At 35.8% G+C, this 26429-nt stretch overlaps 5 protein-coding genes across 7 annotated transcripts; 3 read left to right on the top strand and 2 right to left on the bottom strand.

Annotated features, from left to right (window-relative positions):
• The first annotated feature begins 911 nt into the window (after positions 1-911).
• On the top strand, positions 912-4071 carry LOC127244820 (chloroplastic import inner membrane translocase subunit HP30-2). 2 transcript variants are annotated; one of them, XM_051265332.1, is made up of 5 exons: positions 1502-1634; positions 2223-2481; positions 2899-3018; positions 3484-3613; positions 3697-4071. In XM_051265332.1, exons 2-5 carry the CDS (start codon positions 2276-2278, stop codon positions 3718-3720), a joined length of 480 nt encoding a protein of 159 aa, XP_051121289.1. In that variant the 5' UTR covers positions 1502-1634; positions 2223-2275; the 3' UTR covers positions 3721-4071. The 2 variants fall into 2 exon arrangements, with proteins under 2 accessions (XP_051121290.1, XP_051121289.1); XM_051265333.1 differs by lacking the exons at positions 2223-2481; positions 3484-3613; positions 3697-4071 and having other exon boundaries at positions 912-1634; positions 2899-3469.
• On the bottom strand, positions 3920-7943 carry LOC127244819 (uncharacterized). The gene is made up of 10 exons (XM_051265331.1): positions 7111-7943; positions 6950-7028; positions 6764-6858; positions 6336-6440; positions 5915-5994; positions 5332-5422; positions 5057-5164; positions 4792-4878; positions 4494-4562; positions 3920-4328 (listed from the first exon to the last, which is right to left on the bottom strand). The coding sequence occupies exons 1-10, from the start codon at positions 7315-7317 to the stop codon at positions 4164-4166; spliced, it is 1086 nt and encodes a 361-aa protein (XP_051121288.1). The 5' UTR covers positions 7318-7943; the 3' UTR covers positions 3920-4163.
• A 2454-nt stretch (positions 7944-10397) lies between these two features.
• LOC127244738 (uncharacterized) lies at positions 10398-13587 on the top strand. The gene is made up of 5 exons (XM_051265218.1): positions 10398-10554; positions 10824-11334; positions 11430-12359; positions 12469-12594; positions 12689-13587. The coding sequence occupies exons 1-5, from the start codon at positions 10441-10443 to the stop codon at positions 13378-13380; spliced, it is 2373 nt and encodes a 790-aa protein (XP_051121175.1). The 5' UTR covers positions 10398-10440; the 3' UTR covers positions 13381-13587.
• A 583-nt stretch (positions 13588-14170) lies between these two features.
• LOC127244791 (uncharacterized) lies at positions 14171-19577 on the bottom strand. 2 transcript variants are annotated; one of them, XM_051265289.1, is made up of 7 exons: positions 19308-19577; positions 17764-17854; positions 16674-16789; positions 15506-15565; positions 15358-15423; positions 14644-14836; positions 14171-14560 (listed from the first exon to the last, which is right to left on the bottom strand). In XM_051265289.1, the coding sequence occupies exons 2-7, from the start codon at positions 17846-17848 to the stop codon at positions 14556-14558; spliced, it is 525 nt and encodes a 174-aa protein (XP_051121246.1). In that variant the 5' UTR covers positions 17849-17854; positions 19308-19577; the 3' UTR covers positions 14171-14555. The 2 variants fall into 2 exon arrangements, with proteins under 2 accessions (XP_051121246.1, XP_051121245.1); XM_051265288.1 differs by having other exon boundaries at positions 19227-19575.
• A 2707-nt stretch (positions 19578-22284) lies between these two features.
• LOC127244790 (WEB family protein At5g16730, chloroplastic-like) lies at positions 22285-26057 on the top strand. The gene is made up of 3 exons (XM_051265287.1): positions 22285-22587; positions 23067-23277; positions 23505-26057. The coding sequence occupies exons 1-3, from the start codon at positions 22571-22573 to the stop codon at positions 25770-25772; spliced, it is 2496 nt and encodes an 831-aa protein (XP_051121244.1). The 5' UTR covers positions 22285-22570; the 3' UTR covers positions 25773-26057.
• Positions 26058-26429: the final 372 nt, after the last annotated feature.

Raw genomic sequence — 26429 nt, 5'->3', positions numbered from 1 at the left:
ATAGGTATAGATTTGGTGAGCTGTTTTTCAAGAAGCCTGTACAAAAGAGAAGATTGATTATAAGTTATAAATTATGTAAAAAAATAAATAAATAAAAGAGTGGATGATGAATGTGGGACTCCACAAAAATGTGTTGTATTTTTTCTTATTTGTTGTCTTCTACTCTATAGTGTGTGAAAATTATGTTTGTTTTGGTTGGAAATGATATTTAATTTAAAAATAATATTGTAATATAAAAGTGAAGTAAATAAAAATCAAATGATTGGTAAAAAGGAATGATAATAATAATAATAATTATTATTATTTATTAAAATAAAATTATAAATAGATAAAAAGAAAATGTGAATAGAAGTTGGGGTTGACACGACTTGGTTATTTGCAAGTATGCAAAACTCAAATATGAAAAAATAATTAAAATTTCAATTCACTAAAAATATTGCAAATATTTCAAATTGAATTCAATCAAACTTAATATAATATAATTATTAATATAAATTTAAAATATAATAAAAATATAAATTTATTCGGTTCGATTTTGCATTTAAATGTTTTTTTTGTCAGCTTACTATATTGATTTTTATTTCTTTTGATTAATTAAATTCTTGCATCTATTTTTAGTCTTATCGTATAATTTATTTTTGCCTTTGTGAAATTAAATTTGGATACTTCTAGAGTAAGGTTGAGAACTTACCATAATATTTCTTAGTTACAAAGTAAACAGGTCATTGACGATAACAATTTTCTTACCAAAAATCGGAAGTGTCAAACAAATATGGTAATTTTTCTTAGTAACGGATACGAATTTCCTTATACGATAATTTTTAATAAAAAAATACTACTATTAATAATAAAGATATAGAGATGTAATTACTATAATAACCTTATTCTCCGTTCATTTCGATTATTCATACACCACCGTCCACGCTACCCCTCTTTCTCTCTCTGTCTCTCTCTCTCTCTCTCTCTCTCTGTCTATGGTGTCTTCCCCAAATTGGTAAAAACGAGTCAAATTCCAATTGCAGAAACCTGTCCTGGTCTCTTCATTTCCTTTCTATCTCACAGCTTTCGCCATTCACGAGCGCCAATAACGTTGAATTGAATTGAGATATAGATACAGATATCTATATCGGTAGAGATTCGAAAATCCCTTTCCTCACCACGACTCATCTAACCCTATCAAGGCGATCTTTCGTTTCGAAGGTCGCCAATCGAGATGCGTGTCTTCTCCAAGTCCGACTGCAGCCCACCCGCAGTTTTCGTGCTCCGTCTTCTTCTTTTAGCCACCCTTTTTTTGCCGATCTCCGCTCAGACAGGCTCTGATCTCCTCCTCAAGCTCCCTTCCGAGCGGCGAGAGAATGAAATCTGCCCGCCCAATTCCCTGGACATTTGCCCCGTGAAATGCTTCCGTCCCGATCCAGTTTGCGGCGTGGACGGCGTGACCTATTGGTGCGGCTGCGCCGAGGCTCATTGCGCCGGCGCGCGTGTCAAGAAACTCGGCTTTTGTGAGGTCGGCAACGGCGGCTCGGCTGGCCCTGCGGGGCAAGCCCTTCTGTTGCTCCACATTATTTGGCTGGTGTTGCTTGGAGTCTTTGTATTGTTTGGACTTCTTTGATCAGATCGGATCTGACGTTATGGTGATTTCATCTACTTAATACCTGCCTTGTACATTTCGATTGATTATGTTGAGGATGAGGTTGTTCTTTGGTAGTTGATTCTAAAATTCTTTTTCTCAATTACATTTTTGTTTTGTGTTCCTTTATTTTTTGATTTGTTGTTATCATCATATTCCTGTTACTATACTGCTTTAATTTAATTATTAATGTGATGAGATTCTTTTCTGTACATTTGATGATCTGGATTTATACCTTTCCCTCCTCTAAATGCTTTCTAACATGTGAAGAACTTGTGTATGTTTTGTATTATTGATTCTTGACTCACTGGGATTGGGAGGTGTATTTGTTGAACTAATCTATATATATATATATATATATATGAGATCATTGTATTCCCCGAACTGCATAAGGAAGTTAAAGTTCGTTTGTCTGTTGCTGGTCCTTCTAGTAGAGGAATAGGAAACAAACCTTTCAACAACTGCCGGCCAATTCGTCTACTTCGAGGCCAGCTTTTTAATAAATTAAGAAAAAAATGGCTGGCCTTGCCTCCTCAACCAACAATTTCTGCTTTGCTCAGCTCTTCCACCCTTTAAATTTGATTTGTCTCAGAGATGTAAGAAAACAAGGTAACCGACTGTCCTTTGAGGTCAGTCGAATTTTCTATGGGAGAAGCTGAACTGAGTCCAATTGCACGGGTCCAGGCCCGAGTCAAAGATGTGAACCACTGCTTCAAGGGATGGTTGGCTCAGCAACCTCTTCCAGTGGAGGCTGCCGTTGTCTCCACTACCAGTGCTGCAATTGGCGCTTTCATGGGGACGGTCGTGGGCATGACCACCTCATCACCCAAGACAAGCTCAGCCTCAGTCAGGTCAGGTTAGGTCCTTCCTTGATTGGGATACCCTTTCTGTTAGCTAGTTTAATCGATTATGTTGGATTCATATATTTTTCTTGGAATTGTGCTGCTGGCACTAGTACTACTTGTATCTGTGCAATTTATGTTTATGGTCTTGTGGAAAATCATGCACGAATAATGTGAAACCCCTTGCATTCCAAAATGTGGATATGTGAAACTAACGGTCTGAATTGGCTCTATGGCTTGCTGGATATTCAGTTTCTGTGTTTTAATTAATCACTCAGATTATTATGAACCAATCCATAGTAGAAGCTGAATATTATTCAACTCATTTCCAAATACAATACAAGGAAGTGGGCGTATTCTGCGATAACATTACATAACAATTAACAATAACACGAGGATCCCGGATGCTTATTTATTTCTGTGCAGACAATTGCAGGGCCGGGGGACCGTAGTGCAAGCACGCAATTTTGCAGTCATGAAAGGTGTCAATGCCGGCGTTTCGTGCATCATGAGAAGAATAAGAGGCAAAGAGGACATTCAGTCTAGGTAGAGAGCATACATATATATATATATACATATCACACTCCTCTCCTCTCCTACAATTCCTGTGTTTACCTTTTAAGTGTTTCATCTCTTGCTCCAAACACTCTTTCATATATTCTGCTGAGAATTCAATGAATTTGCATTTCATCCGACAGAACCATGATTGGATTGCAATTTGCAATAGTGGAGAGTCTTAATGCAGTATTAGTTAAATAAGTCATGATTCATGACCATATATATATATATATATATATATATATATACTTCTTGGTTCCAATATGTTATCTGAAGGTTGTCTTGTCTTGATAACATTGATTGATATAACATCACTTGAAGAAGTTCACCATGTCAAACCACTTTATGATTCCACACATGTAGTGTCATGTGCTACCATGAATGCATGTATATTAGTAAATGTATGCTATCATCATCATCGTCATCCTATGTTTGTTTGTTGGTTAAGTGCAGCATGGTTGCAGCTTTTAGTTCAGGGGCAATGTTCTCTCTGGTTAGCGGTTCGGGTGGAGGTCAGAATCAAGCAGCAAATGCGGTTAGCTCTGGTATTTTCTTTGCACTTGTTCAAGGGGGACTTTTCCAGGTGATTTGCTTGCTTGAAATTTAATTAGTAGCAAAAGAAGTACTTGTGTGTGTGTAAGTTTTGTAATGGATTCATGCATGCAGTTAGGGTTAGGGGGAGGGCAGTAGCGGCAGAGGTTGATGATCGACAGGGTGGGGGGATGGAGATGATGAGTACAACTATTAGTATGTATATATATATATTATATACATATATTATTATCTGTTTAGGTGTATTGTATTCTTTGCTATATGCACAAGGGTAATCAATCCATCATGATTCAATAAAAAAACCAAACTTTGTGCATCAACATTCCCCATGTTCCTCTCTCCAAAAAACCCAAACATAAACTATTGTCATAAAGCATAAGTAGCATACAATTCTGTTCCAAAAGATAGATTGATGCCCATGTATAAATAAAACACGAGACATCGACAATTACCAACAAATACAACTAAATGCTGGCCAAGTGGTGTTGCGATCTGTGAGAAAAGCAGGCCGGGGAAACAACACGATACGAGTCCTAGTCCTACTATTATTCATCCATAAATTTATAGCCACTTTCCACTCACTACGACGTCCTTTTGTCATCTATTCCGGTTCTTTGGTTCAATTCTTGCCTGCTTTTACCTCTCTTTATTTTTGCCTTGACTCTAGATTTTGTCACCAGGGTCTGCACCGTGTTGGCAAAATTCCCAACTGCCATGATTATCAACAGAAATCCACAGGCAATCACCTGAAACAGGTTTAATCTATAATATATCTTGATACTGATATAGCACCTAGGTTAAGGATACTACAGCCTCGACTTCTTGCCAAGTGATAGAAAACCAAACAAACAATGCAAACTACGATTATGTTTTCACAGGGCCTTTTAAAAATAAAATAAACAAAAATGTACCTGCCAATCTGAACTGGATCCAGCAAGTGCAGTTCTAAGCAATAGGACACCAACATAGGCTTCAAAACCCTAAGAACAGAGTGAAGCTCCTTGTTAATGTTTGATCAGTCTTCACTGATAAGAAAAAAAACTTTAAGAGAAAGAAAACCCAACGAAATTGAATCGAAACCGTATACGTATTATATATATATATATATATATACTCGGGCGCCAGCTCATTCAGAGGATTTAAGAACAGCCATCAGATATGCAGGGTGGTAGCAATAGCACCACCACCATCACCATAAAAGTTACTTACCTGCAAAACAAAAAGTATAGGGAACAGCAACAACAACTGACCCTCCACGCCAGCAGTTTCTCCCCAAACGACATCCATTCTTCTTGCCTACAATCACAAACGACAAGTTATAAAAGAGAACAGAATGTAGAGCAGAATCTTATAAACTAGACCCTCTGAAAAATGAAACAAAAAACTGTCCAATAAATTTCAAAAGAAGAATCACAAGAAGCTGAAGAACAAATGGTCGAGCAATCCATAAATTCTACAAAAGCTGATTTGTCACCTTCCCAAGGGCAATGCGGGTATATAGCCTTTGCCGTTGATATCTATTCTGAAGGATCATTGCAACTCCTTGCATGATGGCCCATTTCAAAAAGAGTTCTACACCTCTCTACATCGACCATTGCATTGTCAATCATGTGCAGTGAAAGAAATCAGAAAAAGATAAAAAATTACAAAATATAGAGAACAAATCAAGGTGCTTACATATATATATATATATATATTTTGGGAATTGGGGCGGATGTTTTTATTTTATGTAGAAATTAATGAGACCACCTGTTTCTGTGCGCATTCAGGCCCCCTTTCTATCTCCCATGTAAGACTAATGAGAGCCATTGCCATAGCAAAATAATGATGCTTAATCCACCTGCAGAAGCAAAATCAAGATAACATATCAAGATAAAATTGGGTGAATCCGCCAGTTTTTAAATCAGAACACAATAACATATTATTAACGTTCAGGAATTCTTCCCACATAAAGACCCATGGCACAACTATGGAGGCAGTGAACTCATCTTTTGAGAATTTTTTTATTATTAGCTGGCCATGTTATATGATCATAGACTGATTCCACATATCAACATGAATCATTTTAGGAGATCACCCATACTGAAATTGTTCTACATCAACTCTTGAGTTTTTATATAAACTCTTGAAAATGAATGCATATTGTTGATATGATTAGTCTAATCAATCTTGTTACAGTTCATCCAAATATGAAATATTGCACGAATATTTTTTGGTAAAAGAACATGAGAAACGATATTTTTCGATTCATATATAATTTAAGCAGTCAAAATACATATCTTTAAAGATTCAGAAAATATCATATTAAAGGGCTGGACAAACACTCATTTACCATGGTCGTATATCACTTCCGTTAACTCTCAGTATATTTTCTCTTAAGGCCAAACCTGTGTAGAGATACAGCAACCAGGCCTGGAACAGGAAAATCGTTTCCAGCTAGGAAAATCAAAATGATACACTTCACAGGAAGAACATAACACAACACGTTACACTTAAGAGCCCAGAGGGGCGCACATATTTGAGATGATTGTAGTATTATGGATGTCATATGTTGTTTTATCATATCGAAATCTGTTGCAAATATGAGATGATTAAAGAAGTAGTTGTAAGTAGCAATATTCTATTCTCTCAGCATAATTCCTAGTTGTACATTATTTTTCACAATGGCAATGGAAGTTTTTTTTTTTTTTTTTTGGGGGGGGGGGGGGGGGTGGGAATAAAAAATTAAGGCAGAACTCATCTTCTCACAGTACCTGGTAAAATTGAACAGGCAAAGCAGGTAAACATCCTTCCCAAATCCATGACTTTAGCATAAGCAGAAGAGATGGCAAACACAGAAACAAGTAAGCCGTCCCATCCTGCCATTATAAGAAAATTCATAATGCTTGTTTCTTCAAAGGTCTAAAAGAACACTAAATTCATATGTAAGCCCAAAAGGGTATCATATAGACTGGGGAGATCAAAATGGACTAAACTAGAACTTATATAGTTGGCACAAAAGAAAGAAACAGTCTTCACAAATCCATACTCTGAAGTTATTGTATTCTTCTTTTACTTTCAACTGACTAAATTCATATGTAAGCCCAAAAGGGTATCATATAGACTGGGGAGATCAAAATGGACTAAACTAGAACTTATATAGTTGGCACAAAAGAAAGAAACAGTCTTCACAAATCCATACTCTGAAGTTATTGTATTCTTCTTTTACTTTCAACTGCACATCCTTCCTGTTTGCCCGCACGTTAATTGGCCCTAAGAACATCCTTAAAAATTTTCCTGCGATCACAAAACAGGGAAACGAAGAAGACCTCGTTTTCAACTCATTTGCAAACACCAAAGTATGAAATTAGAAAAAATAATAACAAACCACGAGATTTTCCGGGAAGAAATGCAGCTGCGTCTCCTTCACTCAAGACATATCTAGCTCTGACTAGCTCTTCTTCAAGCTGCAAATATACAATTTCGACCATAATAATAATAATAATAATAACAACAATCAGTAAAGCGAGTGAAGTGAGGGAGGGATACTTTGTGGTTGTGATTGAGTGTGCGGCGGAGGGAAGTGACGCGGGAATCAAGGGAAGCGACGCGCTGGCGCAGGGCGTCTTCTTCGCGGGAGGTGCGAGAGATGAGAGTGGAAGCGGATTCCTGGAGCTCCTTAGCTTGATCGACAAGGGTGGAAATTTGGGCGAGGAAGAGGGAGGAGGAATCCTCAGGCCCAGGCGAGTCCCCCATAGAACAACGAAACAAACAGATGGTATGCAGAGAGGGATGGGATCAAACCAAACCAAATCAAGAGAGATTGATTGACTGGATTACCAATACACCACCAAATCCAAATCGAGAGATAATATTATTATTATTATTACTATTCAAGCCGAGCGTGTGTGTTGATGGATGGAAGAAGAAGAAGACGAAGAAGAAGGAGGAGGAGAAAGGTGTGTGGGGAGGGGCCTATGCACGACAATAAATTGGGTAGTTGGCTGAGCAGCCGCTAAAATGCTATCCTGATCGGGGGTGGAGTTTATGGGGAAACGGGAAATGGCGGAATCGAATTCGAGGAAACCCTACCCTACCCTACCCTAGCCTATCTATCTAATCATTCATTGAATCATCGTATCTATCTATTCTATCATATTCAGATTCAGACATGGATGCAATTGCAGGCGTAGCAGCAGTATTCACGATCTCCTAATTTCCCTCACCTCACCGTCTCTCTCTCCTCTCTGTCTCTCCTACAGCTCAGCTTCTTTTGAATAGGAGGAATTCAGCTATCAATTTCTCACTGCTGGGCTACACACAGAAGATCTTCAACCACATAATCAATTTCTTCATAGATTTGGAATGAGGAAGGATGTCTTACTTGTGCTATCAATCATCTTATAAATATAATACTTTCAACAACATCAAGGTGCACTTGGTCTATTATAAATAAAAAAAAATGTAATGGACTTTAGTTTGTTCGACCATTTGAGATTTGAACACTAAAAAATTTAAAGTGTAATAATTGTGTAATATGATATAAATAGATATTGATTAAAAAATTTTACCAATCGAACACACCAATAGTTTGCTGACAACATAGATTATTATATTTATATTAAAAAAATAAAAATACTGAAAAATGTTTGATTAAATTTGTTGAAAATATACTTTCACCATTTATTGAAGTCATGCTTTCACAATTTGTTGAAGAATGTTTTAAAAAATCAAATGCTAATTATGTAGAATTATTTATTTTATTTTTTTGTTGCATAAGAATCCCAAAAATTATTGGTAGTATCAATTCATGATTCATGTATTGAGAATTGAAAATTTGTCTTGGTAAATAGAAATGTCCTGATGATGTCACAAATTGATTATGATTTATAAATTTGATGTTCATTTTTTTTTTTTTTTTTTTTTGCAAATTTGATATTTTTCATTCATAATTCATTGGTTGTTTGAGAAATAGAGATAATAAGGACATATATCATCTATATAATCCTATGATTCTAAAAAATGAAATAGATATATACATGTTTTATTATGATCTATCTCAATTTGATTGTTGAGAAATGGATTGATCACATTTTGTAGACAATCATGCTTGTGTGATAGAGTATCTAAAAAATCAGAATCAGACTTCAAGATCGTGTAATACATCAATCAACCAAAATTACATTTGGTTGAATATATGTAATTGAAGTTTGATTTCACAAATAATTACATTGTTTGAGATTATTTTAATTTAATATTTTTTTATATAATGTAGGAATCCATATTTACTATTGTTTGGAACCTAATAACCTACAAAATAAAACCGAAAGACGAATGCAAGCAAGACACGTCGGAATTTGAATCTATGACCTCACGGTCACGAGTCAATCCCCACAAATTTAAAATTTCTTTGGTTAGATGGAGTAGTGTTAATAAGAATCTAAAGTCCCATCTCAATTGATGATAAGAGAAATTGCTCTCGATTTTTATAAATTTTTTGATTTTATTATATTATATTTTATTTTTCATATTAAGAAGAGATTTGAGATTTTATTTCAAAACTAATTAATAATAATGATAAGATGAATTGTTGTTCATCTTTAAATGTAAAAAATTATTCATCAAAGTTGGTCTTAGATTCAATATTTTTATACATTTGAAGTTGGAACAAAGCATGTGAGTTGGAATGGATATTCCATTGAAGAAATACGACATCTGTACTTGCGCGAATGAATATGCTCTTGAAAGAAAACTAAGAACGGACGATGATCTACATTTCACACGGCTCATGATTTTATGGATCTGGATTCAATCAGGGTAATTTTTTTTTGTATTGAGGAAAAAAGGTCAAGCTGATATTGAACATTTAAAACAAAATCGAAATCTTGTTAAAGTTTTGAATTTCATTTCTCGTCCACTTGTGAAGGGAAAAAGGTTCATTCGTAGCATTCACTAGTTGCATCATTTTCCGAAACTCGTCCATTCACTTGAACTAGTGACGGAATTTTTTATTTTTTATTTTTGCAGAACTTTCAAATTCAATGTATAAATTCTCCCACTATGTGGAAAAATATGACAATTAAATTTTACCATCAAGTATTTTTAATTTAAATAAAAAACAATTAACAATAAAATTATAATGTCAAAAAAATTACTAAACCACCTAATATTAGATATTGAGTATATAATTATATATATATTAATAATTAATATTCTACATATACAAACATCTGTATTCAAAATCATATCAGATCCATCATCATATAAAACGGGCTCAGATTCGGATAGACTTTGGATCCAAACAATGTTCCAAATCCGAGAAATTCCGCTGGACCGGATCCGACTCGAAACGGAGTCAATTGATTGGAAAAAATTTGGTTTTTGTATAGTATATAAAAATAATATTTAATAAAATATTTTATAAAATATATATATATTTAAAAAACAAAAATTCAAATAATAAAATTTAAAGAAACTTTACAGAAGAATAGAAGAAGCAGGCCCTGAGTTTCGTGGAGTCGGTGAAAAACTGACTGTTGAATTATAGTTTGACGAAAATGCCCTTCATCTAACCCAGGCGTAATTGGGCACCGTACTAATATTGGTAATAAAATTAAAAAATAGTAATAAATCGGGCGTGGTACTAATTTTGGTAATTATATTAAAATAATTTAATCCATCAAAATTAATGGAGGCGCTCCGCTCCCAAAAACGATCGAAATTCAAATTTCAAATCCATCCAACGGTCATCTCTAGGGTTTTCCTTCCCCACCGCCCACCACATCTTGTATATATATATATATTTGGCTTTTCTATCCCTTCTTCCATCACCAGCTTTCAATACTATCATACCCTCAGTTCTCACACACTGCACCAGCAATGGATTTCCACAGCCTTTCCAGGAGAGAATTGCAAGCTCTCTGCAAGAAGAATAAAATTCCTGCAAACATCACCAATGTTGCCATGGCAGATGCTCTCAAAGCTCTTCAGATCGTGCGTTCTTCAATCCTTCATTTCTATTTCCTTTTTCCATTTTATGTTTGAATCAACATTACGGCTGTTTTTACTTTCGTTTGCTTAGTTTTCCTGTGATGAAATGATTGGGGACAGATAATAAGCATTTTATTACTATATGTTCGAATATACTTTTTCTTCTTGTTGGGCTGTAGATCTGTGCGATCTTTTAATTCGATTGGAGGGTGAATGAGCTTATTTGATAAGATCACTCTGTTCTATATATACTGATAACTTGTGTTTCACAGGTTGAAGGAATTGACGATTTGATGCATCCATCAAAATCTGTAACTGCCCAGTCATCGATTGAATCTCCAACCCGATCAGAGGTGATGTCTCCATATCTGCCGCCAAGTGCTGCGGGGAGCACTCGCTGGAGACAATCTGGGCGTTCAACTCGAAGGAACCTGGTCAATAATAATGCCCAGTCTCAGGATAATGAAATTGGAGCTACAGCAGCAATGTCGACGCTGCAATCTGGAAAGAAAGACGAGGTAGAAGATGAAAAGAGAGATGTTCTGATGACCCCTGCTCCATTGGGGGCTACTAGCCGAAGAAGAAGGGGGGCGGAGGATAGTACGGTTAAGAGAGTGTACAGCACACGAAGGTCCGCCAGGCTGGCAGAGAAAAGTCTGAAGATGCTGAATGAGGGCAACCATGGTGTGTCTTCCTCGATAGCTAAGAAGGAATCAACTAAAAGTGGATCGACAAATGTGGACATGGCGTTACAAAAGGACTTTGATGAAGAAATTACAGGAGGTATCCATTTATTGTTTTGGATCAATAGAGTTTCCTTGAAGTTTTTAGTTCAGACTTCAATTTTAGTAAATCTTTCTTGTGTTCTTAATCTGCAGGTGGTGATTCAAGCACTGATTCGTCTGAGATTTCTGTACCGTATAACTTGGAGGTTGTTTCAGCTAAAAAACAGGGCGTTCTTAGTGACGTTGCATATGGAGAAGTAAGCAGCAGCATTTCTGAGAATGTAACTGAACTGTACGAGGAGAAAAGGGAAGAAGCTGAAGATATCTGCATTCAAAACCTTAGTGCAGCCCTGAATTTGAGTAATGAAGTCGTAGAAAGTGGCAAAGATGAAGTGGAGGAAAGGGAACACTCTGAGGCCGCCAATGGTTCTAACCAAGAGATGGAGGTGAGCAACGAGAAAGAAACAGGAATTGGATTAGATGCAGAAGCTGAACAGGTAGAGAAAAAGAGGGATAACAACACACAAGACCCGCGTGGCGAAAGCATAGTCATGGCTCTAAGTTCTAATGATGAAGCTGAATTGGGTGAGGAAGTAAGTGTCAACACACAAGACCCGAGTGGCAAAAGCATAGTCATAGAATTGGGTGAGGAAGGAAGTGATCCAGGTGAATTGGGTGAGGAAGTTAGTGTTAACACACAAGATCCTAGTGGCGAAAGCATAGTCATGCCTCTGAATTCGAATGATGAAGCTGAATTGGGTGAGGAAGTAAGTGTTAACACACAAGACCCAAGTGGCGAAAGCATAGTCATAGAATTGGGTTCTAATGATGAAACTGAATTGGGTGAGGAAGTAAGTGTTAACACACAAGAACCGAGTGGCGAAAGCATAGTCATAGAATTGGGTGAGGACGTAAGAGTTGACACACAGGACCCGGGTGTCGAAAGCGTGGTCATAGCTCTGAGTTTGGATGATGAAGTGATTGGCAAAGAAGCCGAATTGGGTGAGGAAGGAAGTGTTAAAGCAGATGATCTTAGTGATGAGATCGCAGCCATTAAACATGAAGTTCAACAGAAGCTCTTTGGTGAGTAAAATGTTGTATTATTCAGTATATGAACTAATCTAATCAATCATGTTGTTATAAATGCCATTAACAACTACTATCTGGGCCTGATTTTTGTTCCACACCACAGTGGAGAAGGACATGGAATTGCTGAACGATACATACAATGAGGAGGGGGAGAAGCCTGAGGGAGGTATTGCTGCTGCTGCTGCTGAGCCTGAGGGTTTCAAGAACATTGCTTTCGAAAATGAAAAAGGTAATTAATTAATCAATGTTGTCTTCGCGTTTGCATTTATTTATGCTTATGATTCTTGTTGAGTTTAGAAAGTTTTTTGTGGTTGTTGAAGCAGACAATGAGATTGAGAAAGAAAGGAATGAAGACACAGATGTGGACAACGCTGTGGTCAAGCTTACAGAGCTCGGATTACAAGAAGCTGCTGTTGTTGCTACCAAGGAAGGTGATTCTGATTGCTGCACTGACCAACTGGTGGTGGATGGAGAACTCAACGAAGAAGATGAGCCCAAAGAAACTGGAATATTCGAACACAAGGAAGAAAGCTTAGCTGCTGATTTGGTGCCAAAGAATGAAGAACAACAACAGATCATGGATGATGATGAAGAAGAGCCTCAGAAGAAGAAGAGCTTTCAGATTATTCCACCTGCAGGATCAACAGATACAGACCTAATCACCTCGACGACGCCAATCAAGAATTCAGCGAGCAAGGCGAGCAACAACAGGCAGTGGGCAGTTTTCTCAGACAACAAAGAGAACATTGGCAGTGGTGGCAAACTGAGTACCATGAAAGAGGGTGCCAAAGATACTACTAAGAAGAAGAATGTGAATTATGATGAAATGAGTGTGAGAATGCTGAAGAAGATGGTGAAGGAGAAGTTCAAAAAATTAAGCATAAATGATAGCAACGACGAAAATGATGACAGCCATGGGCAAGGGAATCATCATCATGACAGCAGCAAGGTAGAGATGGGGCAGGCGGTGGCGCCATCGAGATCAGCTCTGCAACCACTTCCAGAGAATAATTGAGTTGGGGTGGATGGATTATTAACAAACACACACTTCTTTCGATCCGGAGGCCTGGGGTATATGTGTGTGTTTTTCAGTCGAGTTGAGTCAGTCTTGTTCGATTATCATTACTTTTACATTACATTACATGACATTACCTCTTTGGTAATGGCAGTTTTTGACATGAAATAATACTACTACTAAAAAAGAAGCAAGAGTTGGCATCAATGTTACTTGTGTATTTTGTTTGGCTTGTTTGTTTTTACCCCTCAATTTTTTGCTGCTAATGAATAATGACCACCGGAAAATGCTGCAAAAGAATGAATGAATAATGACGTCCTAGTCTTTTACATTTTTTCTGCCATATATGGTTCTTATGTTTGGTCGGGTCTAGGATCTACTTATTTGCCAGCATAAGAATTAAACTATTAATCTTTGCAATGTTTGATACCAATCTCAAATCTAGCAGCACATTTAGAAAACTCTTGTAGAAGATTTTTATATCAATTTGTATTCAATTTAACAAGTTTTTAATTCACAATTTATATAATTTCAAAAATATTATGAAGTTCCATTCAATATATATCCTCGTATGAATTTTGTGTAATCCAGAGCGCTAATATAGTCGAAATATCATATAAAGAAAGCGACTCAAAGTATATCCAAGATCGTGCATACCTTTGCGAAATTCAATTTCATCCTTATTTTCATTCATTCTAGATTATTTCTCCAACCATGGTTTAGGTAATCTTTTGCAGATCAAATCGTTATCGAAAAAAGTAGGTAATCTTTTAGACCACATTTTAAAATATGAAACAACATCATATGTCCATCCTCCTATTTACCAATATTGATTGAAAGATGTTAAAATTCCAATTTCCAGGACATACCTAGAGAATGGCAATATCAAATACAAACCACCGGATGAGCACTGACAAAATTCTTATCAAACAAGCAAGCATTTCCCCCCGTATTTAATGCTGGTACCTTTGGGTTTTACTTACTACACAGGGTGTACAAGTATCAGCTTCTCAATTTTAAGTATCACATTGCAGGAGATGAGCTACCTCGATGAACATGGACATCCAAAGAAGGCTGTAAAATCAACTGTTGTAGCGAGGGATTCACAATCAACTTTACTACTCCACATCCACAAGCATATTTCTCGACTTGGCTCTCTCTAATTTACAGGTTGATCAACCTGCAGGCAAAATTTGTTATCGTCATAACTGCATTCTTGTAATTTTCCAGAAAGTTGTGCAAGTCTGAGGCCAGAACTTTCACCTTGATACAATGAAGGGCCTATTGAAGAAAATCCAGCAGCTTTGTGTTCCTTTAACGTACTTGCCAGCCAGTCGAGTCCCTCGTACAACCCATCCCCTCTTAGAGCGCAAGTCCCCTGTATATGCCATTTCCTATGCTTAAGTTCGTATAGGCCCAAGCCTTCACAAACCTCCTCTGGTGGCATTGCTCCTCTCTGGAAAATAAAAGAGTAGAATTATTAAAAGCAATTGGACACAAGCTCATGGGTCAATCCTGATGGTGCATAATGATATCAGAAGCACAAAGAACCTTTGGAGCAGTTCTTAGTAGCCATGCATTTCAGTTTAACAGGTCATAGATACAGTTTCACAGCCTTGTTATACACACCGGGAATAAAACTTATCTCTTGTAGGTTCTCCTTGTTCAGTGGATGACTTGATTTAATTTGTAAGCAGTACCTTCCAAAAATCAGTGTGCCATTATATGATCCTAGTCTTGGATATGGCCTTTGGCTTGACTGGCCAGAGCTCTTTTCTAATATCTTGTTAAATAGGGTTGGTCCTATGTATCATTTTATAATGTAATGAGCCCATCATTCGACTATTGTTCTTAATTCTCTAATTCAGTGTTAACAAACAAAAAACAGCAACCAAAGAATACAACTCCTATCAAACCTCAGCTTCACAGGTGCTAGATTACATTATATGTACTTTAGGAGGTCGTGCAGATGCATACCATATCTTGTTTGTTTGCAAACACCAGTATAACAGCATTGACCATAAAGGGGTCTCTGATGATGGTCTGGGAAAGAAATAAATCAGCTTAAAACGAAACAAACTTAAAAAGATATGGAGTACAGAGATAACATATTCATAGATAAAACCTGAAACTCTGCCTTTGCCTTCCCTATCCTCTCTCGATCCAGAGAATCCACAACATAGATCTGCATATGAAAGAGATGTCATCATGGACCAAAGAGCAAGTAACACAGCTGCCTAAATGCATATGTAGAATAGGTACAATTACAAAGTGCACTGAAATAACTGAAAGAAAATCTCAAATCATACAAAAATCAGCAAACTAGTTCTCCTTTCCTCCACTCTCTGCTCCTCTCCATTCATTTCAGCACTACAATTCAATATCAGGCTATTCCAATTGAATAGAATTTTTAAAAGATAATAAGGGCCAAAGGTCCTTGGCACAAGAAACTAATTCCAGGGGTTCATATTGTTCCTTTGTCAATGGTATATCACCCCATACCATCAGAAACAAAACACCAAACAATCATGTTTTGTCCTCATATGCTTGATCAAATAGCTAACTCAAGATAAAGAAAGGCTTCAGGGTGAGTTATGCACTTTGCTTGTTAAGTATTTAAATTGTTTTATACTGTTCTGTAGAAACTTCAATTCAAGCATACAATTATTTTATTGACGCTTGATGAGCAAAGGTAGAATAATGAACCAATATCAACATAAATAGGGGCAACCAGACATGGACCTGGAGATTGGGTTTGGGGTTTTGAATAGTAAAATTTTGAGTTGAAATAATTGTTTAATGTGATGTTTATGTGATGTTTTGAAAGTAAATTGATTAATTGATTTTTAGTATAATATAAAAAGATAATAAAAAATAGAAATTTAATTTGATCTTTTTTTTTTCTTTTTGCGGGACGGGAGGGTAGATTAGTAAAGTCCGGGTTGAAAACCCACAAACAAACAAAGCCTAAAAGACTTTATTTATAGCAGCACATCAATAAAATTGTGAAACAAAATCAAATTATAGATCTACCATCATTCAAATCATAATAAATGTAACATATTATAGAAAATCCTAAATATGATGAATAATATGGTCCAGTCAGAGTGTTCGGGTAGGAAAGATATTGGGGATCAAGATAACAACCATGATGCCGTATGTTATTTAACAGGTGAATGTGAGGAAATTGGAATGCTTTAAATCATAGTAATGGAAAAGTGTAGAACTACCAAAAAGAGAGCAGTATGTAAAACTAGTCAGAAAAATTATGAAGCTCATAACTAAAATTTTACCAGTCCGTCAGTATTATTGAAGTAATGTCTCCATAAGGGTCTTAATTTCTCTTGTCCACCAACATCCCACACTGTAAAAATCACATTTTTATACTGAACCTTCTCAACATTGAAACCTGTATGATAGCAATAACTTTAATCAATTTTAAAATCTGCCAAAATATTTAAGTGCACACATAAAATATAAACCAGACGAGGGAAAACATAGCATATATGCTGACAGCAAACAAACCAAAGAAGCTAAGACAACCATTTTCCTCAAGTATGTAAATAATCAGTCAACCATATCACTTATTCACCACCACAAATGAACATCTCACAGATTATACCTAAAACTCAGGGAAGACCAATCACCAATCTCCACAACCCTGCTTCTTCATATATTAAAGGTTTTATTGGGTGGTATGCATTTCAGAAATCCAGCAAAAAATAGCACAGGCCACCCCTATTATAATGTCCAAAGCCATGGGCTTTATCTACTGTTAACTTTTAATGCCATGCACAAATAGCTGGCTCAAGCACACCTCATATATTGATGCATGATCAGATTCTCTCTATGGTGTCACTGTTGCTCCTATCATACCATTTGGGTGGAAGTCTTGAAGAAGTAACTTCAGGCCTTAGGAATCTCTATCCCTTCTTGCAGGGCCTGCTGACAAACATCATGCACCTTAAGTACCACCCAAGTTACCACACAAGTTCAGTTCTAAGCCACATTAAAGTCACTAGAACTTTCTCTGGGAAGTGGAGAGAATGTAGGTTTCCCTAACCTAACCATCACATTTACAGCCAACTAAAAGAAGTATACGAAACTAAAAACAGGTATGCCTTCACTAGCTCACTTTGAATGCAACACAATACACATGTTAATTAGAGATAAACCATATTGTTGAAACAATGAATAAGAAGAAACCGGAAACACTGGACAATAGACAAAAGTGTAATGCCAAATATAAAAAAAAATAAGTAATCATTATTTAGGTTATTAAATCCAAATAACTCATCTAACCAGCATAAGAGAAATTTCCAAAGCTTTATTGAAATGTCTCATGAAGAAGCTTCACAAGTGAAAAAAAAAAAAAGAACCAACCAATAGTAGGAACAGTTGAAAGAACCTCCCCAATGTGCAGCTTATATAGTATTGTGGTCTTTCCAGCAGCATCAAGCCCAAGCATCACAACCTGAGCCAAAAGTGCATAGGTTTAAGAATTTTTTGCACAGCACAAACAAGAGCAGAAAGATGAAATTTCCTTGTAGAGGATTGACGTAATAAAACGTACAATAGAAAGGAAAGATTGTAAGATACGATATATATTGACAAACAGAGTGAATCCTAAGTGCATGTGCAAACTGCAAGGCTCCAGGAAACAACTTTCACATAGTGATCAAAAAGGTTTGATCAGCACGCATGATCCTTTGTCAAAAACTACCAAACGGTTAACTCAACTTATAAATGTAAATGGGATTGCCTAACTACTATTGAAAGTATTGACTGTTAGATTTCCAGAGCATAGATACTGCTACAAACTTGGGATGATAGCTATGTCCCAATACATTAGATTAGCATATACAGCTTTAAAGAAAATAAAATAAAATACCCAAGAAGCATAAATACAACAGTGCTTATAATGACATTACTAAGCAAACATAGATATAATCAGTCATGATGTCAACAAAATATACTATAAAGGGTATGACATCCAACAGAGGTGTTAAGAAGGGTTTCTGAGTTCCAACTTAAAACCAATCGGTGTTAAGTGAAGTAGTCCTTCACCCTTATAAGTAATAGAGAGTTGTCACATTTTTCCTATGTGGAACAATATTCAACACTTCCCCCTCGAGATGATAATCTCGAAATTCTAATCAGGATCAATAACCAATACGGACATCATAGCTCCGATACCATATTAAGAAAGAATCTAAGTTCCAATTTAAAACCATCCCACATTTTTCCTATGCGGGAGAATATTCGACAAGAGGTAGCAAAGTTTTAGAATTGCCATGGGATTTACTGAGCATACCACTATTGGTTACATTGACAATGATCTACTTTCCTAGATGTTTGACAGGGAGATTGAGAGTTGTATTGATCCAAGATAATTTCTGACTGAAGAGCCATAGGTTAATTGGTGCAATGCCTTCCTATAGTTCAACTATTCTATTGAGTATTCTAGAATGTTTTTTTGCTTTACAAGTCAACCCGAGAGCTTAACGATGTATGCACTAGCTTAAAATGCAGGATCGATTAGAATAGCATAAAAGAAACACTGAAAATGTCAACTACAAGTCTACAACAGCATTGGCGAATTCATCAAAGGAGAAAATTGGGTGTATATATATAAGCAGGAAATCTTAGAATTAAAAGGTTATATCTTGCAATTCGGAGCTTCATAATCCAAATAATAACTACTTATCCAAATTGTGGAATTCTGAGGGACTAAATGATTCGCAAAGTTAAAATCCCGGAAATCACAAGTTGAACAATAAGCTTGAGGCAATTGACAAGAAAAATGACAGATCGAAAGGTTTGAAAAGCAAAGAAAGAGGGTGTACGCGCATCTCAGAGTTGCCGAAGAATGTATCGAAAAGTTTGCGAAACGCCTGCCCCATCTCACCGTGCCTTATAGTTCTCACCTGTAATGCTTACGCAGCAGCAAAGCAATCCTGATCGCTCGAAGTTTATACGATGAGGGGTAAGAATTGAGAAAAGTCAGAGAGAGAGAAGAATATGAGGAAGTTCTTGGAATGGTCCTTCCCTTCGACTCTCGTATTTCCCTTCCTTCCCTAATCTGCAGAACTGCTTTCCTTTCCCTGAATTTTTTATTAATTAATAGCAGAATCTGCAGAAAGACAACTTGGCGAGAATTTGTTGTTTATACCGTATATATATATTTTCGAGATGAGAGATTTTGGTGACTGTGTGCGGATATTACCGAATAATTTCTCTCTTCGTGGATTTTAATGAGGAAAATAGAGCTTAGTTTGAAAGCTATGAGGTTCTTCGAGGGTCGGGGATTTACGAATTTTCGAGTAGGGGTTGCAAATTTTTACGTCATAAAAATAAAATAATATATAAAATTTAATTTAATTTATAATTATTTATATTATATTATTATAATTATTTTTTATAATATATTTTTAATTACTATTTATTAATTATATTATTACTAGATTATCGTCTACAATAGATATAATACTATTATCGAGACGGGAAGTCTTTCTTAAAATTTAGAGTTTGTTTATTTAGGTATTTGAAGTTTTTTTTATATTTCCTCTGTTCCATAAAAAATATTTTATTTTCTATTTTCGTTTGTTTCAAAACAAGAGTAATATTTTCTAATTTAGTAACGGTACTATCAACCTAACATATTAAATATCATTCGAATTTACAATATATTACATAAATATTATCATTTTTATATTACACAATACTAATAAGAATATTTTTGTCTACGACACAATATAATTCTTAATATTTATATATTTTTTTTAAAAAAATTACTAAACAATACAAACCCTATATTTATATTTTATTAAATATTAAATCCAAACCTCATTCAAATACAGGTTTGTTTGTTCGCTGGGATTTCTATTATTTCTTTAAATATTTTTTAAATATGAAACTAAATAATTATTTTTTATATGATAATAAAACTTAATTTTATATTTAAAACATCAATAATATATATTTATTTCAAATCAAATAAATAATTATTCAAATTAATAATTTACTATTTAAAAACCACATTCAAAATGCTAGTCCCAAACAAATTCTTATTTTTGGTATATTATAAATTAGAGTAATGAATTTTGATTACTTTCAGTCATCAAGATGATATAATGTACTACTTCGTCCATTTCAAACACCCTATAATATTTTTTTTTTATTTGTCTCAAACTTACTACAATATTTTCAAATTTAAAAATAATTAATAATATTTACATACATATATTAATATATACTTCACTTTATCCCATCACATCATTCAAATAAAACAATAAATAATCATATCTCTTCAATCACATCACTTAATATCCAAATTATCTCAAATTATCATACTTAATACTCTCCACCTAAAATCTAGTACAAAACACAAATGTTGCATAGTATTTGGAACGGAGGGAATACTATTTAATTCAGCAACCTCGTTCTCCCATGATTAATGATTATTTAGGTTTTAATATTTTAGAAGATACCAAATATAACATGTCTTCATTTGACATGGAATACTCCATCCGTCTCAATACAATAATTTTGTTTATCATTTTTGTCCATCCCAAAACAATAGTATCATTTTCATAAATAACTATATCACCATAAAATTATCCCTACTTTTTTCATTATTATTACACAATTGTCACTGCTTTTTACACTATATACTCACAAAGCAAAAAAGTCATTTATCTTTACTTTTACCAATTACCAATGTAATATTAACATTCCTTGAATTTCATGTCCAAGACAATAAGACTATACTTTTTGAACGAAGGGAGTATACCATATGATATGTTGTGGAAGAATATATTATTTTCGTCATTATTTACTTTTTGTATATTGATTTTTTAATATTAATTACTTTATCCGTCTTAGTTATATTGTCTCATTTAGTATAGACAAGTTTTAGGTATACAATAATTAGTAAATAATTTAAAAATATATTAGTAAAAAATATAAAAATAATTACAAGTTAAGATGAAAATGATTAAATAGTTTAATTAAAATATATAAATTATAAATTATAAATTTTAAAATGTGATTAAAATATATAATTATATTTCTAAAAAAAATAACAAATTATGCTTGACGTAAATAGTGGACAAATTAAATGAGAATACTCCCTCCTTCCCAAATACAAAGTATACATATTTCTATTTTGGGAAGTCTAATTACAAAGTAACCATTTCATTAAATATATTTTTTTTTTCATAAATACCTTTACTTTACATCACATCATTATTTTTATACAAGCAAAAATATCATTACACTTCTTTTACCTATCACTGTAATTAAAATACTATTATTTCTTAAACTCCAAGCCACAGTAAAAATCAAATAAAATAACAATAAGTACTTCTATTATTAGTGTTTTATTAACAATAATAAAATGACATTTGTACAACGCAAAAAAAAAAAAAAAAAAAAAGATCAACCTCTACGTCACCAGAATATTCTTATGTACAAATTGAATTTATGTATTGTAAGTTCACATATTCTTATTTACATATTGAATTTATATTATTTGTAAGTTCACATTTATATTATTTCAATATATATAGTATATTACTTGTAATAAGATTATGTATGGTGTCTTAGCTCAACCACCTATTAATATCTCTCAGTACAAATAACTGCAGCCTAAAAAATTGTGTATAATCAAAAATAAATTATTATTCTTTATGATTTATATATATATATAATATTAATCCAATTAATATTATTTATTTATTTTATTTTTTTTTAACCACGGTTTTATGCGTTGAAAGAGGTCACACACACCAACGCTGGTCGGTCGTCTTCACTTGTTCCTTTTCCTTTTTCTATGTCGTCGTCCGTGACAAAGTTTCACTACGAAGAGACCTCCCTTTTCAGCTTTTACAGGAACCCCACGCCAAGGGTACTCTCGTAAATTCACGCATACAAAAAGGCCCAGTTGGAGCAGAGGTTGAGAAATGTCTTAGACATAGATCACAGTAGAACAGACATACAGGCTTCGGTGTGGTGGTGGTCACCCTGGACAGGATCGCACGCGCCAACCCAAATGATTTCTCTGTGAATCTCCGGCCGTAATTCGCAGAAAAACTGGTCAATGTCGTCGGGGATTTAGTGTAGCTGCATTGATATTTTGCTCTATCTTTGGTGCAGAGTAGAAAGATATTAGTTTGTCACCGTTCCAATCATGTCTACCAAGTCCAAGTAAGTAGTTTGATTTTGTGCAACTCGATCCGATTTGGAATCTTCATATGCTTAATGGTTCTTGCTAGATCTCACTTCCTGAAACTGGATCACGCTATTTCAGTTCGCGATTGGACGTTCGTTCATGTTGCTTGTTGTGAACTTACTATGGAATGGAGTAGTGGTTTATGCATTTTGATTTGTCTTTCTTTTTCATTCCTTTGTTTGCGGCTAATTGCTGCTTGTTGATTTTGGTTGAATGATTGAATGGTGTCGAGGGGGATCCATATTTCAGAATGCTGTTTCTTGATCCCTTCCTCTAAAATTCTGGGCAAATACTCTACAAACTTGTGATTAAATATTATTTTAAGCTTTGAATTCGGTATTTGTGTTTATGGATCTCGCGGTGCGGTCGTTCTACTTGTTTAGAATACTATACGAATGGAACTACCTCTGGTTTCTTGATCTAACGATATCGATTTTATGTTTTTTTTTCATAGATCTGCTCTACCTGAAACTCCAAATGCCAAAGTTTCACCGGCCGCTCCTCCTCGGGTCAGCAAGTCTGCCCGAGGCGCAGCTAAATCTGAGACCGATTCAGTTTCTCCCCTGCAGCATGCTCGCCTTTCCGTTGATCGATCCCCGAGATCTGTCCCATCCAAGCCTACAGTAGACCGGAGGTCTCCTAAACTGAGCAACACCCCACCGGATGTAAGTTTTAATTAATGGCATCAATAGTAGCGTGTAACATATATCTCTGGCTAAGTGTGGGAAATTTGTTTCATGCTGGGATTATTAGATTAAATTAAGGAGGAGGTACTCTCCACTCATGCACAACTCTGATTTTAGCATACGTTGGGTTATAGATCTTTGTTCTACAGAAGTTGTAGTTGTGTTGATCTGCATTTTTCTTGACATGTTATTTTCTTCTGTCCCAGAAAAAGACTACTACTCGCATCCTGAAGCCTTCAGAACTTCAAGCAGACCTGACTCTAGCTCAAGAAGACCTGAAGAAGGCCAAGGAGAAATTGCTTTTGGCCGAGAAAGAAAAGGAAAAAGTTCTTGATGAACTGAAAGAGTCCCGGAGATCGGCTGAGGAAGCAAGTGCAAAGCTCGGGGAGGCATTGATGGCTCAAAAGCGAGCTGAAGAGAATTCTGAGATTGAAAAGTTTCGCGCAGTTGAGATGGAGCAAGCAGGCATTGAAGCAGCTCATAAGAAGGAAGAGGAATGGCAAAAAGAGCTCGAAACTGTGAGAAACCAGCATGCTTTGGACGTGGCTGCCCTTCTGTCTACTACCCAGGAGCTTCAGAGGGTGAAGCAAGAGCTGGCCATGACATGTGATGCCAAAAACCAAGCACTGAGTCATGCTGACGATGCAGCCAAGATAGCCGAGGCTAATGCTGAAAGGGTCGAAACTCTTTCTGCTGAGTTGGTGCATTTGAAATCTGTGCTTGATTCTCAAATTGAAATGGAGACCAACGAAAGTAATAAGCATGTGACAGAGTTGAAAATGGAGATAGATTCTCTGAGACTAGAAGTTGAAAATGCAAAATTTCTGGAGGAGAAATTGGCAGAAAAAGAGGCTGCCTTAGAGCAACTCAATGTTGATCTGGAGGCCACAAAAATGGCCGAATCTTATGCGCGTAATTTAGTGGATGAGTTGCACGGAAGGGTTGAGGAACTTACATCTCATGCTGAGCAAGCAAAGAGATTGGAGAGATCTGCTTCAGAATCTCTCGAATCTGTCATGAAGCAGCTCGAAGGAAGTAATGATTCCCTGCATGATGCCAAATCTGAGATTGCAACCCTTAAAGAAAAAGTGGCCTTGCTGGAAATTTCAGTTCGAAGGCAGAAAGTGGATCTCGAGGAATCAGAGCAACATCTTCAAGTGGCCAAAGAAGCTGCTTCTGAAATGGCTAAGAAGGTTGAGATTCTTAGGTCTGAGCTCGAAGCTGTAAAGGAAGAGAAAGCTCAGTCTTTGAACAACGAGCAACTTGCAGCTGCCAGTGTCCAAGCACTGTTGGAAGAGAAAAACAAGCTTATTAACGAGCTGGAAACATCTAGAGATGAAGAAGAGAAAAGCAAAAAGGCATTAGAAAGTCTGGCATCGGCCTTACATGAAATTTCTTCAGAAGCGAGAGATGCCAAGGAAAAGCTTATGTCTTGTCAAGTTGAGCAAGAAAACTATGAAACACAAATAGAGGACCTGAAGCTGGTACTAAAAGCAACAAATGAAAAGTACGAAAGCATGCTCGATGATGCAAAACATGAGATTAACACTCTAACTAACTCTTTTGAGCAGTCAAAGCATGAACATGAAAGGTTAAAGGCCGAGTGGGAGCAGAAGGAGATTCATTTAGTAGATTCTCTGAAAAAAGGCGCAGATGAGAATACTTCCATGGAAAATGAGATTAACAGGCTGTTTAATTTACTTCAAAAGGCAGAGGAAGAAGTTTGTGCAATAAGGGAGAGCGAGGAGCGTTGGAAGAAGTCGTGCAATGATACAGAATCTGAAGTGGTTTACCTAAAAGAAGTCCTTGGCGAGGCGAAGGCAGAAAACATGAGATTGAAAGAGAATTTGATGGAGCACGAAGAAGGAATGCAAAAGATTCTTCAGGAGAATGAGGACATGAAGAAGAGAGAGGAATCTGCTCTCAACAAAGTTGAGGAACTATCGAAGATGATGATGCTGGGTGAAGTTTCGGCGAAGAAGGAAAATGGCGAGCTGACGGATAGCGAAAAAGATTACGACATGCTTCCGAAAGTGGTGGAGTTTTCAGAACAAAATGGCGCAGGTCAATATGAAGCAAGAGAAGAATCATCTCTACCTGCAACTGGAGTCGAAAGTTCTTTCAATGATCAAGCTGTCGAGGGAGCTTCTGGCGTGAAATCATCTGATGGGAAAGAAAATGATGAAGGGAAAAGCAAGGACAACTTCGATTCTGATTTGAAAATGTGGGAAAGCTGCAAGATCGAAGAGAAGGATTTCTCTCCAGAAGGCGAGACAGAGCAGGAGGAGTCATTTGATGATGAAGTTGAATCAAAAGCAGAGGGAGATCTGGCGAATGGACAATCATCGACAGAGAATGTTGACAATGGCGGAGGAAGCCCGCCATCGAAGACGGACAGTCTGAAGAAGAAGAAGCCATTGTTTCGTAAGTTCGGAAGCTTACTAAAGAAGAAGGGCACTGTAAATCAGAAGTAACACGCCATGGATGGAAGGTATGTATGTCTTGTTGATGCTTTTTGCTGCTGCTGATATATTTTTTATTTTTTGTTATTTTATTTTTCACCTTGTTTCTTTTACTACTATATCCATTCCCTGCAAGGGTCTGAATCTGGAAGGGCTTGCTTGTATAATCTTTGGAAAATGTTTCCCATTTAGTGAGCGAGAGAAGTGCTGTTCTGTTCTGTTCTGTGCTGTGTGATTTTATTAATTTGTAAACTTGAAGTTTGGTAAAATTGAATGAATGTTTGATAGTTAAATTTATATTTTGTTTGAGAATTAAGTTAATGAATGACTAAAGATATTGATTAACAGTAATCAGTTTTTAATTTTGAATTTGATAAGAAATAATTTTAGACAGATACAAAGGTGTTATTCTGTTTAGAAACATTGAATTGTAAATGCATTAGGCAAATTATGTATAAGAAAAGATAGTAGAAAGAATGTGAATCGGTACGAGTGATAACCACTAGAGATTTTTCCGGTCCAAAAAATATTAAGATCATTATTTTATCATGTTTTTTTCCTCCTATTGCTACGGTGACAAGGAGAATAAAAAGGCACCATCAAATCAATAGGGATGATTTGTGACCGTTAAATCATAGATTCAAACTTTATGTTTTGTCTGTCCCACAT

The sequence above is a fragment of the Andrographis paniculata genome, unplaced genomic scaffold, assembly GCF_009805555.1.
Source record: "Andrographis paniculata isolate CXL003 unplaced genomic scaffold, ASM980555v1 Contig21END, whole genome shotgun sequence".
NCBI lineage: Eukaryota > Viridiplantae > Streptophyta > Magnoliopsida > Lamiales > Acanthaceae > Andrographis > Andrographis paniculata.
Note: the sequence above shows the minus strand (reverse complement) of the source record. Positions and strands in the feature narration are given on the sequence as shown.

What these genes read in the sequence shown, in the direction of transcription:
- LOC127244820 (XM_051265332.1), top strand. Translation starts at nt 2,276, where the DNA reads ATGGGAGAAGCTGAACTGAGTCCAATTGCACGGGTCCAGGCCCGAGTC. An exon ending in ACAAGCTCAGCCTCAGTCAG is followed by an intron (nt 2,482 to 2,898) that starts GTCAGGTTAGGT and finishes ATTTCTGTGCAG; the next exon opens with ACAATTGCAGGGCCGGGGGA. An exon ending in AAAGAGGACATTCAGTCTAG is followed by an intron (nt 3,019 to 3,483) that starts GTAGAGAGCATA and finishes GGTTAAGTGCAG; the next exon opens with CATGGTTGCAGCTTTTAGTT.
- LOC127244819 (XM_051265331.1), bottom strand. Translation starts at nt 7,317, where the DNA reads ATGGGGGACTCGCCTGGGCCTGAGGATTCCTCCTCCCTCTTCCTCGCC. An exon ending in TCTTCCCGGAAAATCTCGTG is followed by an intron (nt 6,859 to 6,949) that starts GTTTGTTATTAT and finishes TTGTGATCGCAG; the next exon opens with GAAAATTTTTAAGGATGTTC. An exon ending in GATCCAGTTCAGATTGGCAG is followed by an intron (nt 4,329 to 4,493) that starts GTACATTTTTGT and finishes AACCTGTTTCAG; the next exon opens with GTGATTGCCTGTGGATTTCT.
- LOC127244738 (XM_051265218.1), top strand. Translation starts at nt 10,441, where the DNA reads ATGGATTTCCACAGCCTTTCCAGGAGAGAATTGCAAGCTCTCTGCAAG. An exon ending in CTCTCAAAGCTCTTCAGATC is followed by an intron (nt 10,555 to 10,823) that starts GTGCGTTCTTCA and finishes TGTGTTTCACAG; the next exon opens with GTTGAAGGAATTGACGATTT. An exon ending in AGTTCAACAGAAGCTCTTTG is followed by an intron (nt 12,360 to 12,468) that starts GTGAGTAAAATG and finishes TCCACACCACAG; the next exon opens with TGGAGAAGGACATGGAATTG.
- LOC127244791 (XM_051265288.1), bottom strand. Translation starts at nt 19,283, where the DNA reads ATGGGGCAGGCGTTTCGCAAACTTTTCGATACATTCTTCGGCAACTCT. An exon ending in TCGGCAACTCTGAGATGCGC is followed by an intron (nt 17,855 to 19,226) that starts GTACACCCTCTT and finishes CTTTTGGCTCAG; the next exon opens with GTTGTGATGCTTGGGCTTGA. An exon ending in TTCAACTGTTCCTACTATTG is followed by an intron (nt 16,790 to 17,763) that starts GTTGGTTCTTTT and finishes GCTATCATACAG; the next exon opens with GTTTCAATGTTGAGAAGGTT.
- LOC127244790 (XM_051265287.1), top strand. An exon ending in TGAGCAACACCCCACCGGAT is followed by an intron (nt 23,278 to 23,504) that starts GTAAGTTTTAAT and finishes CTTCTGTCCCAG; the next exon opens with AAAAAGACTACTACTCGCAT.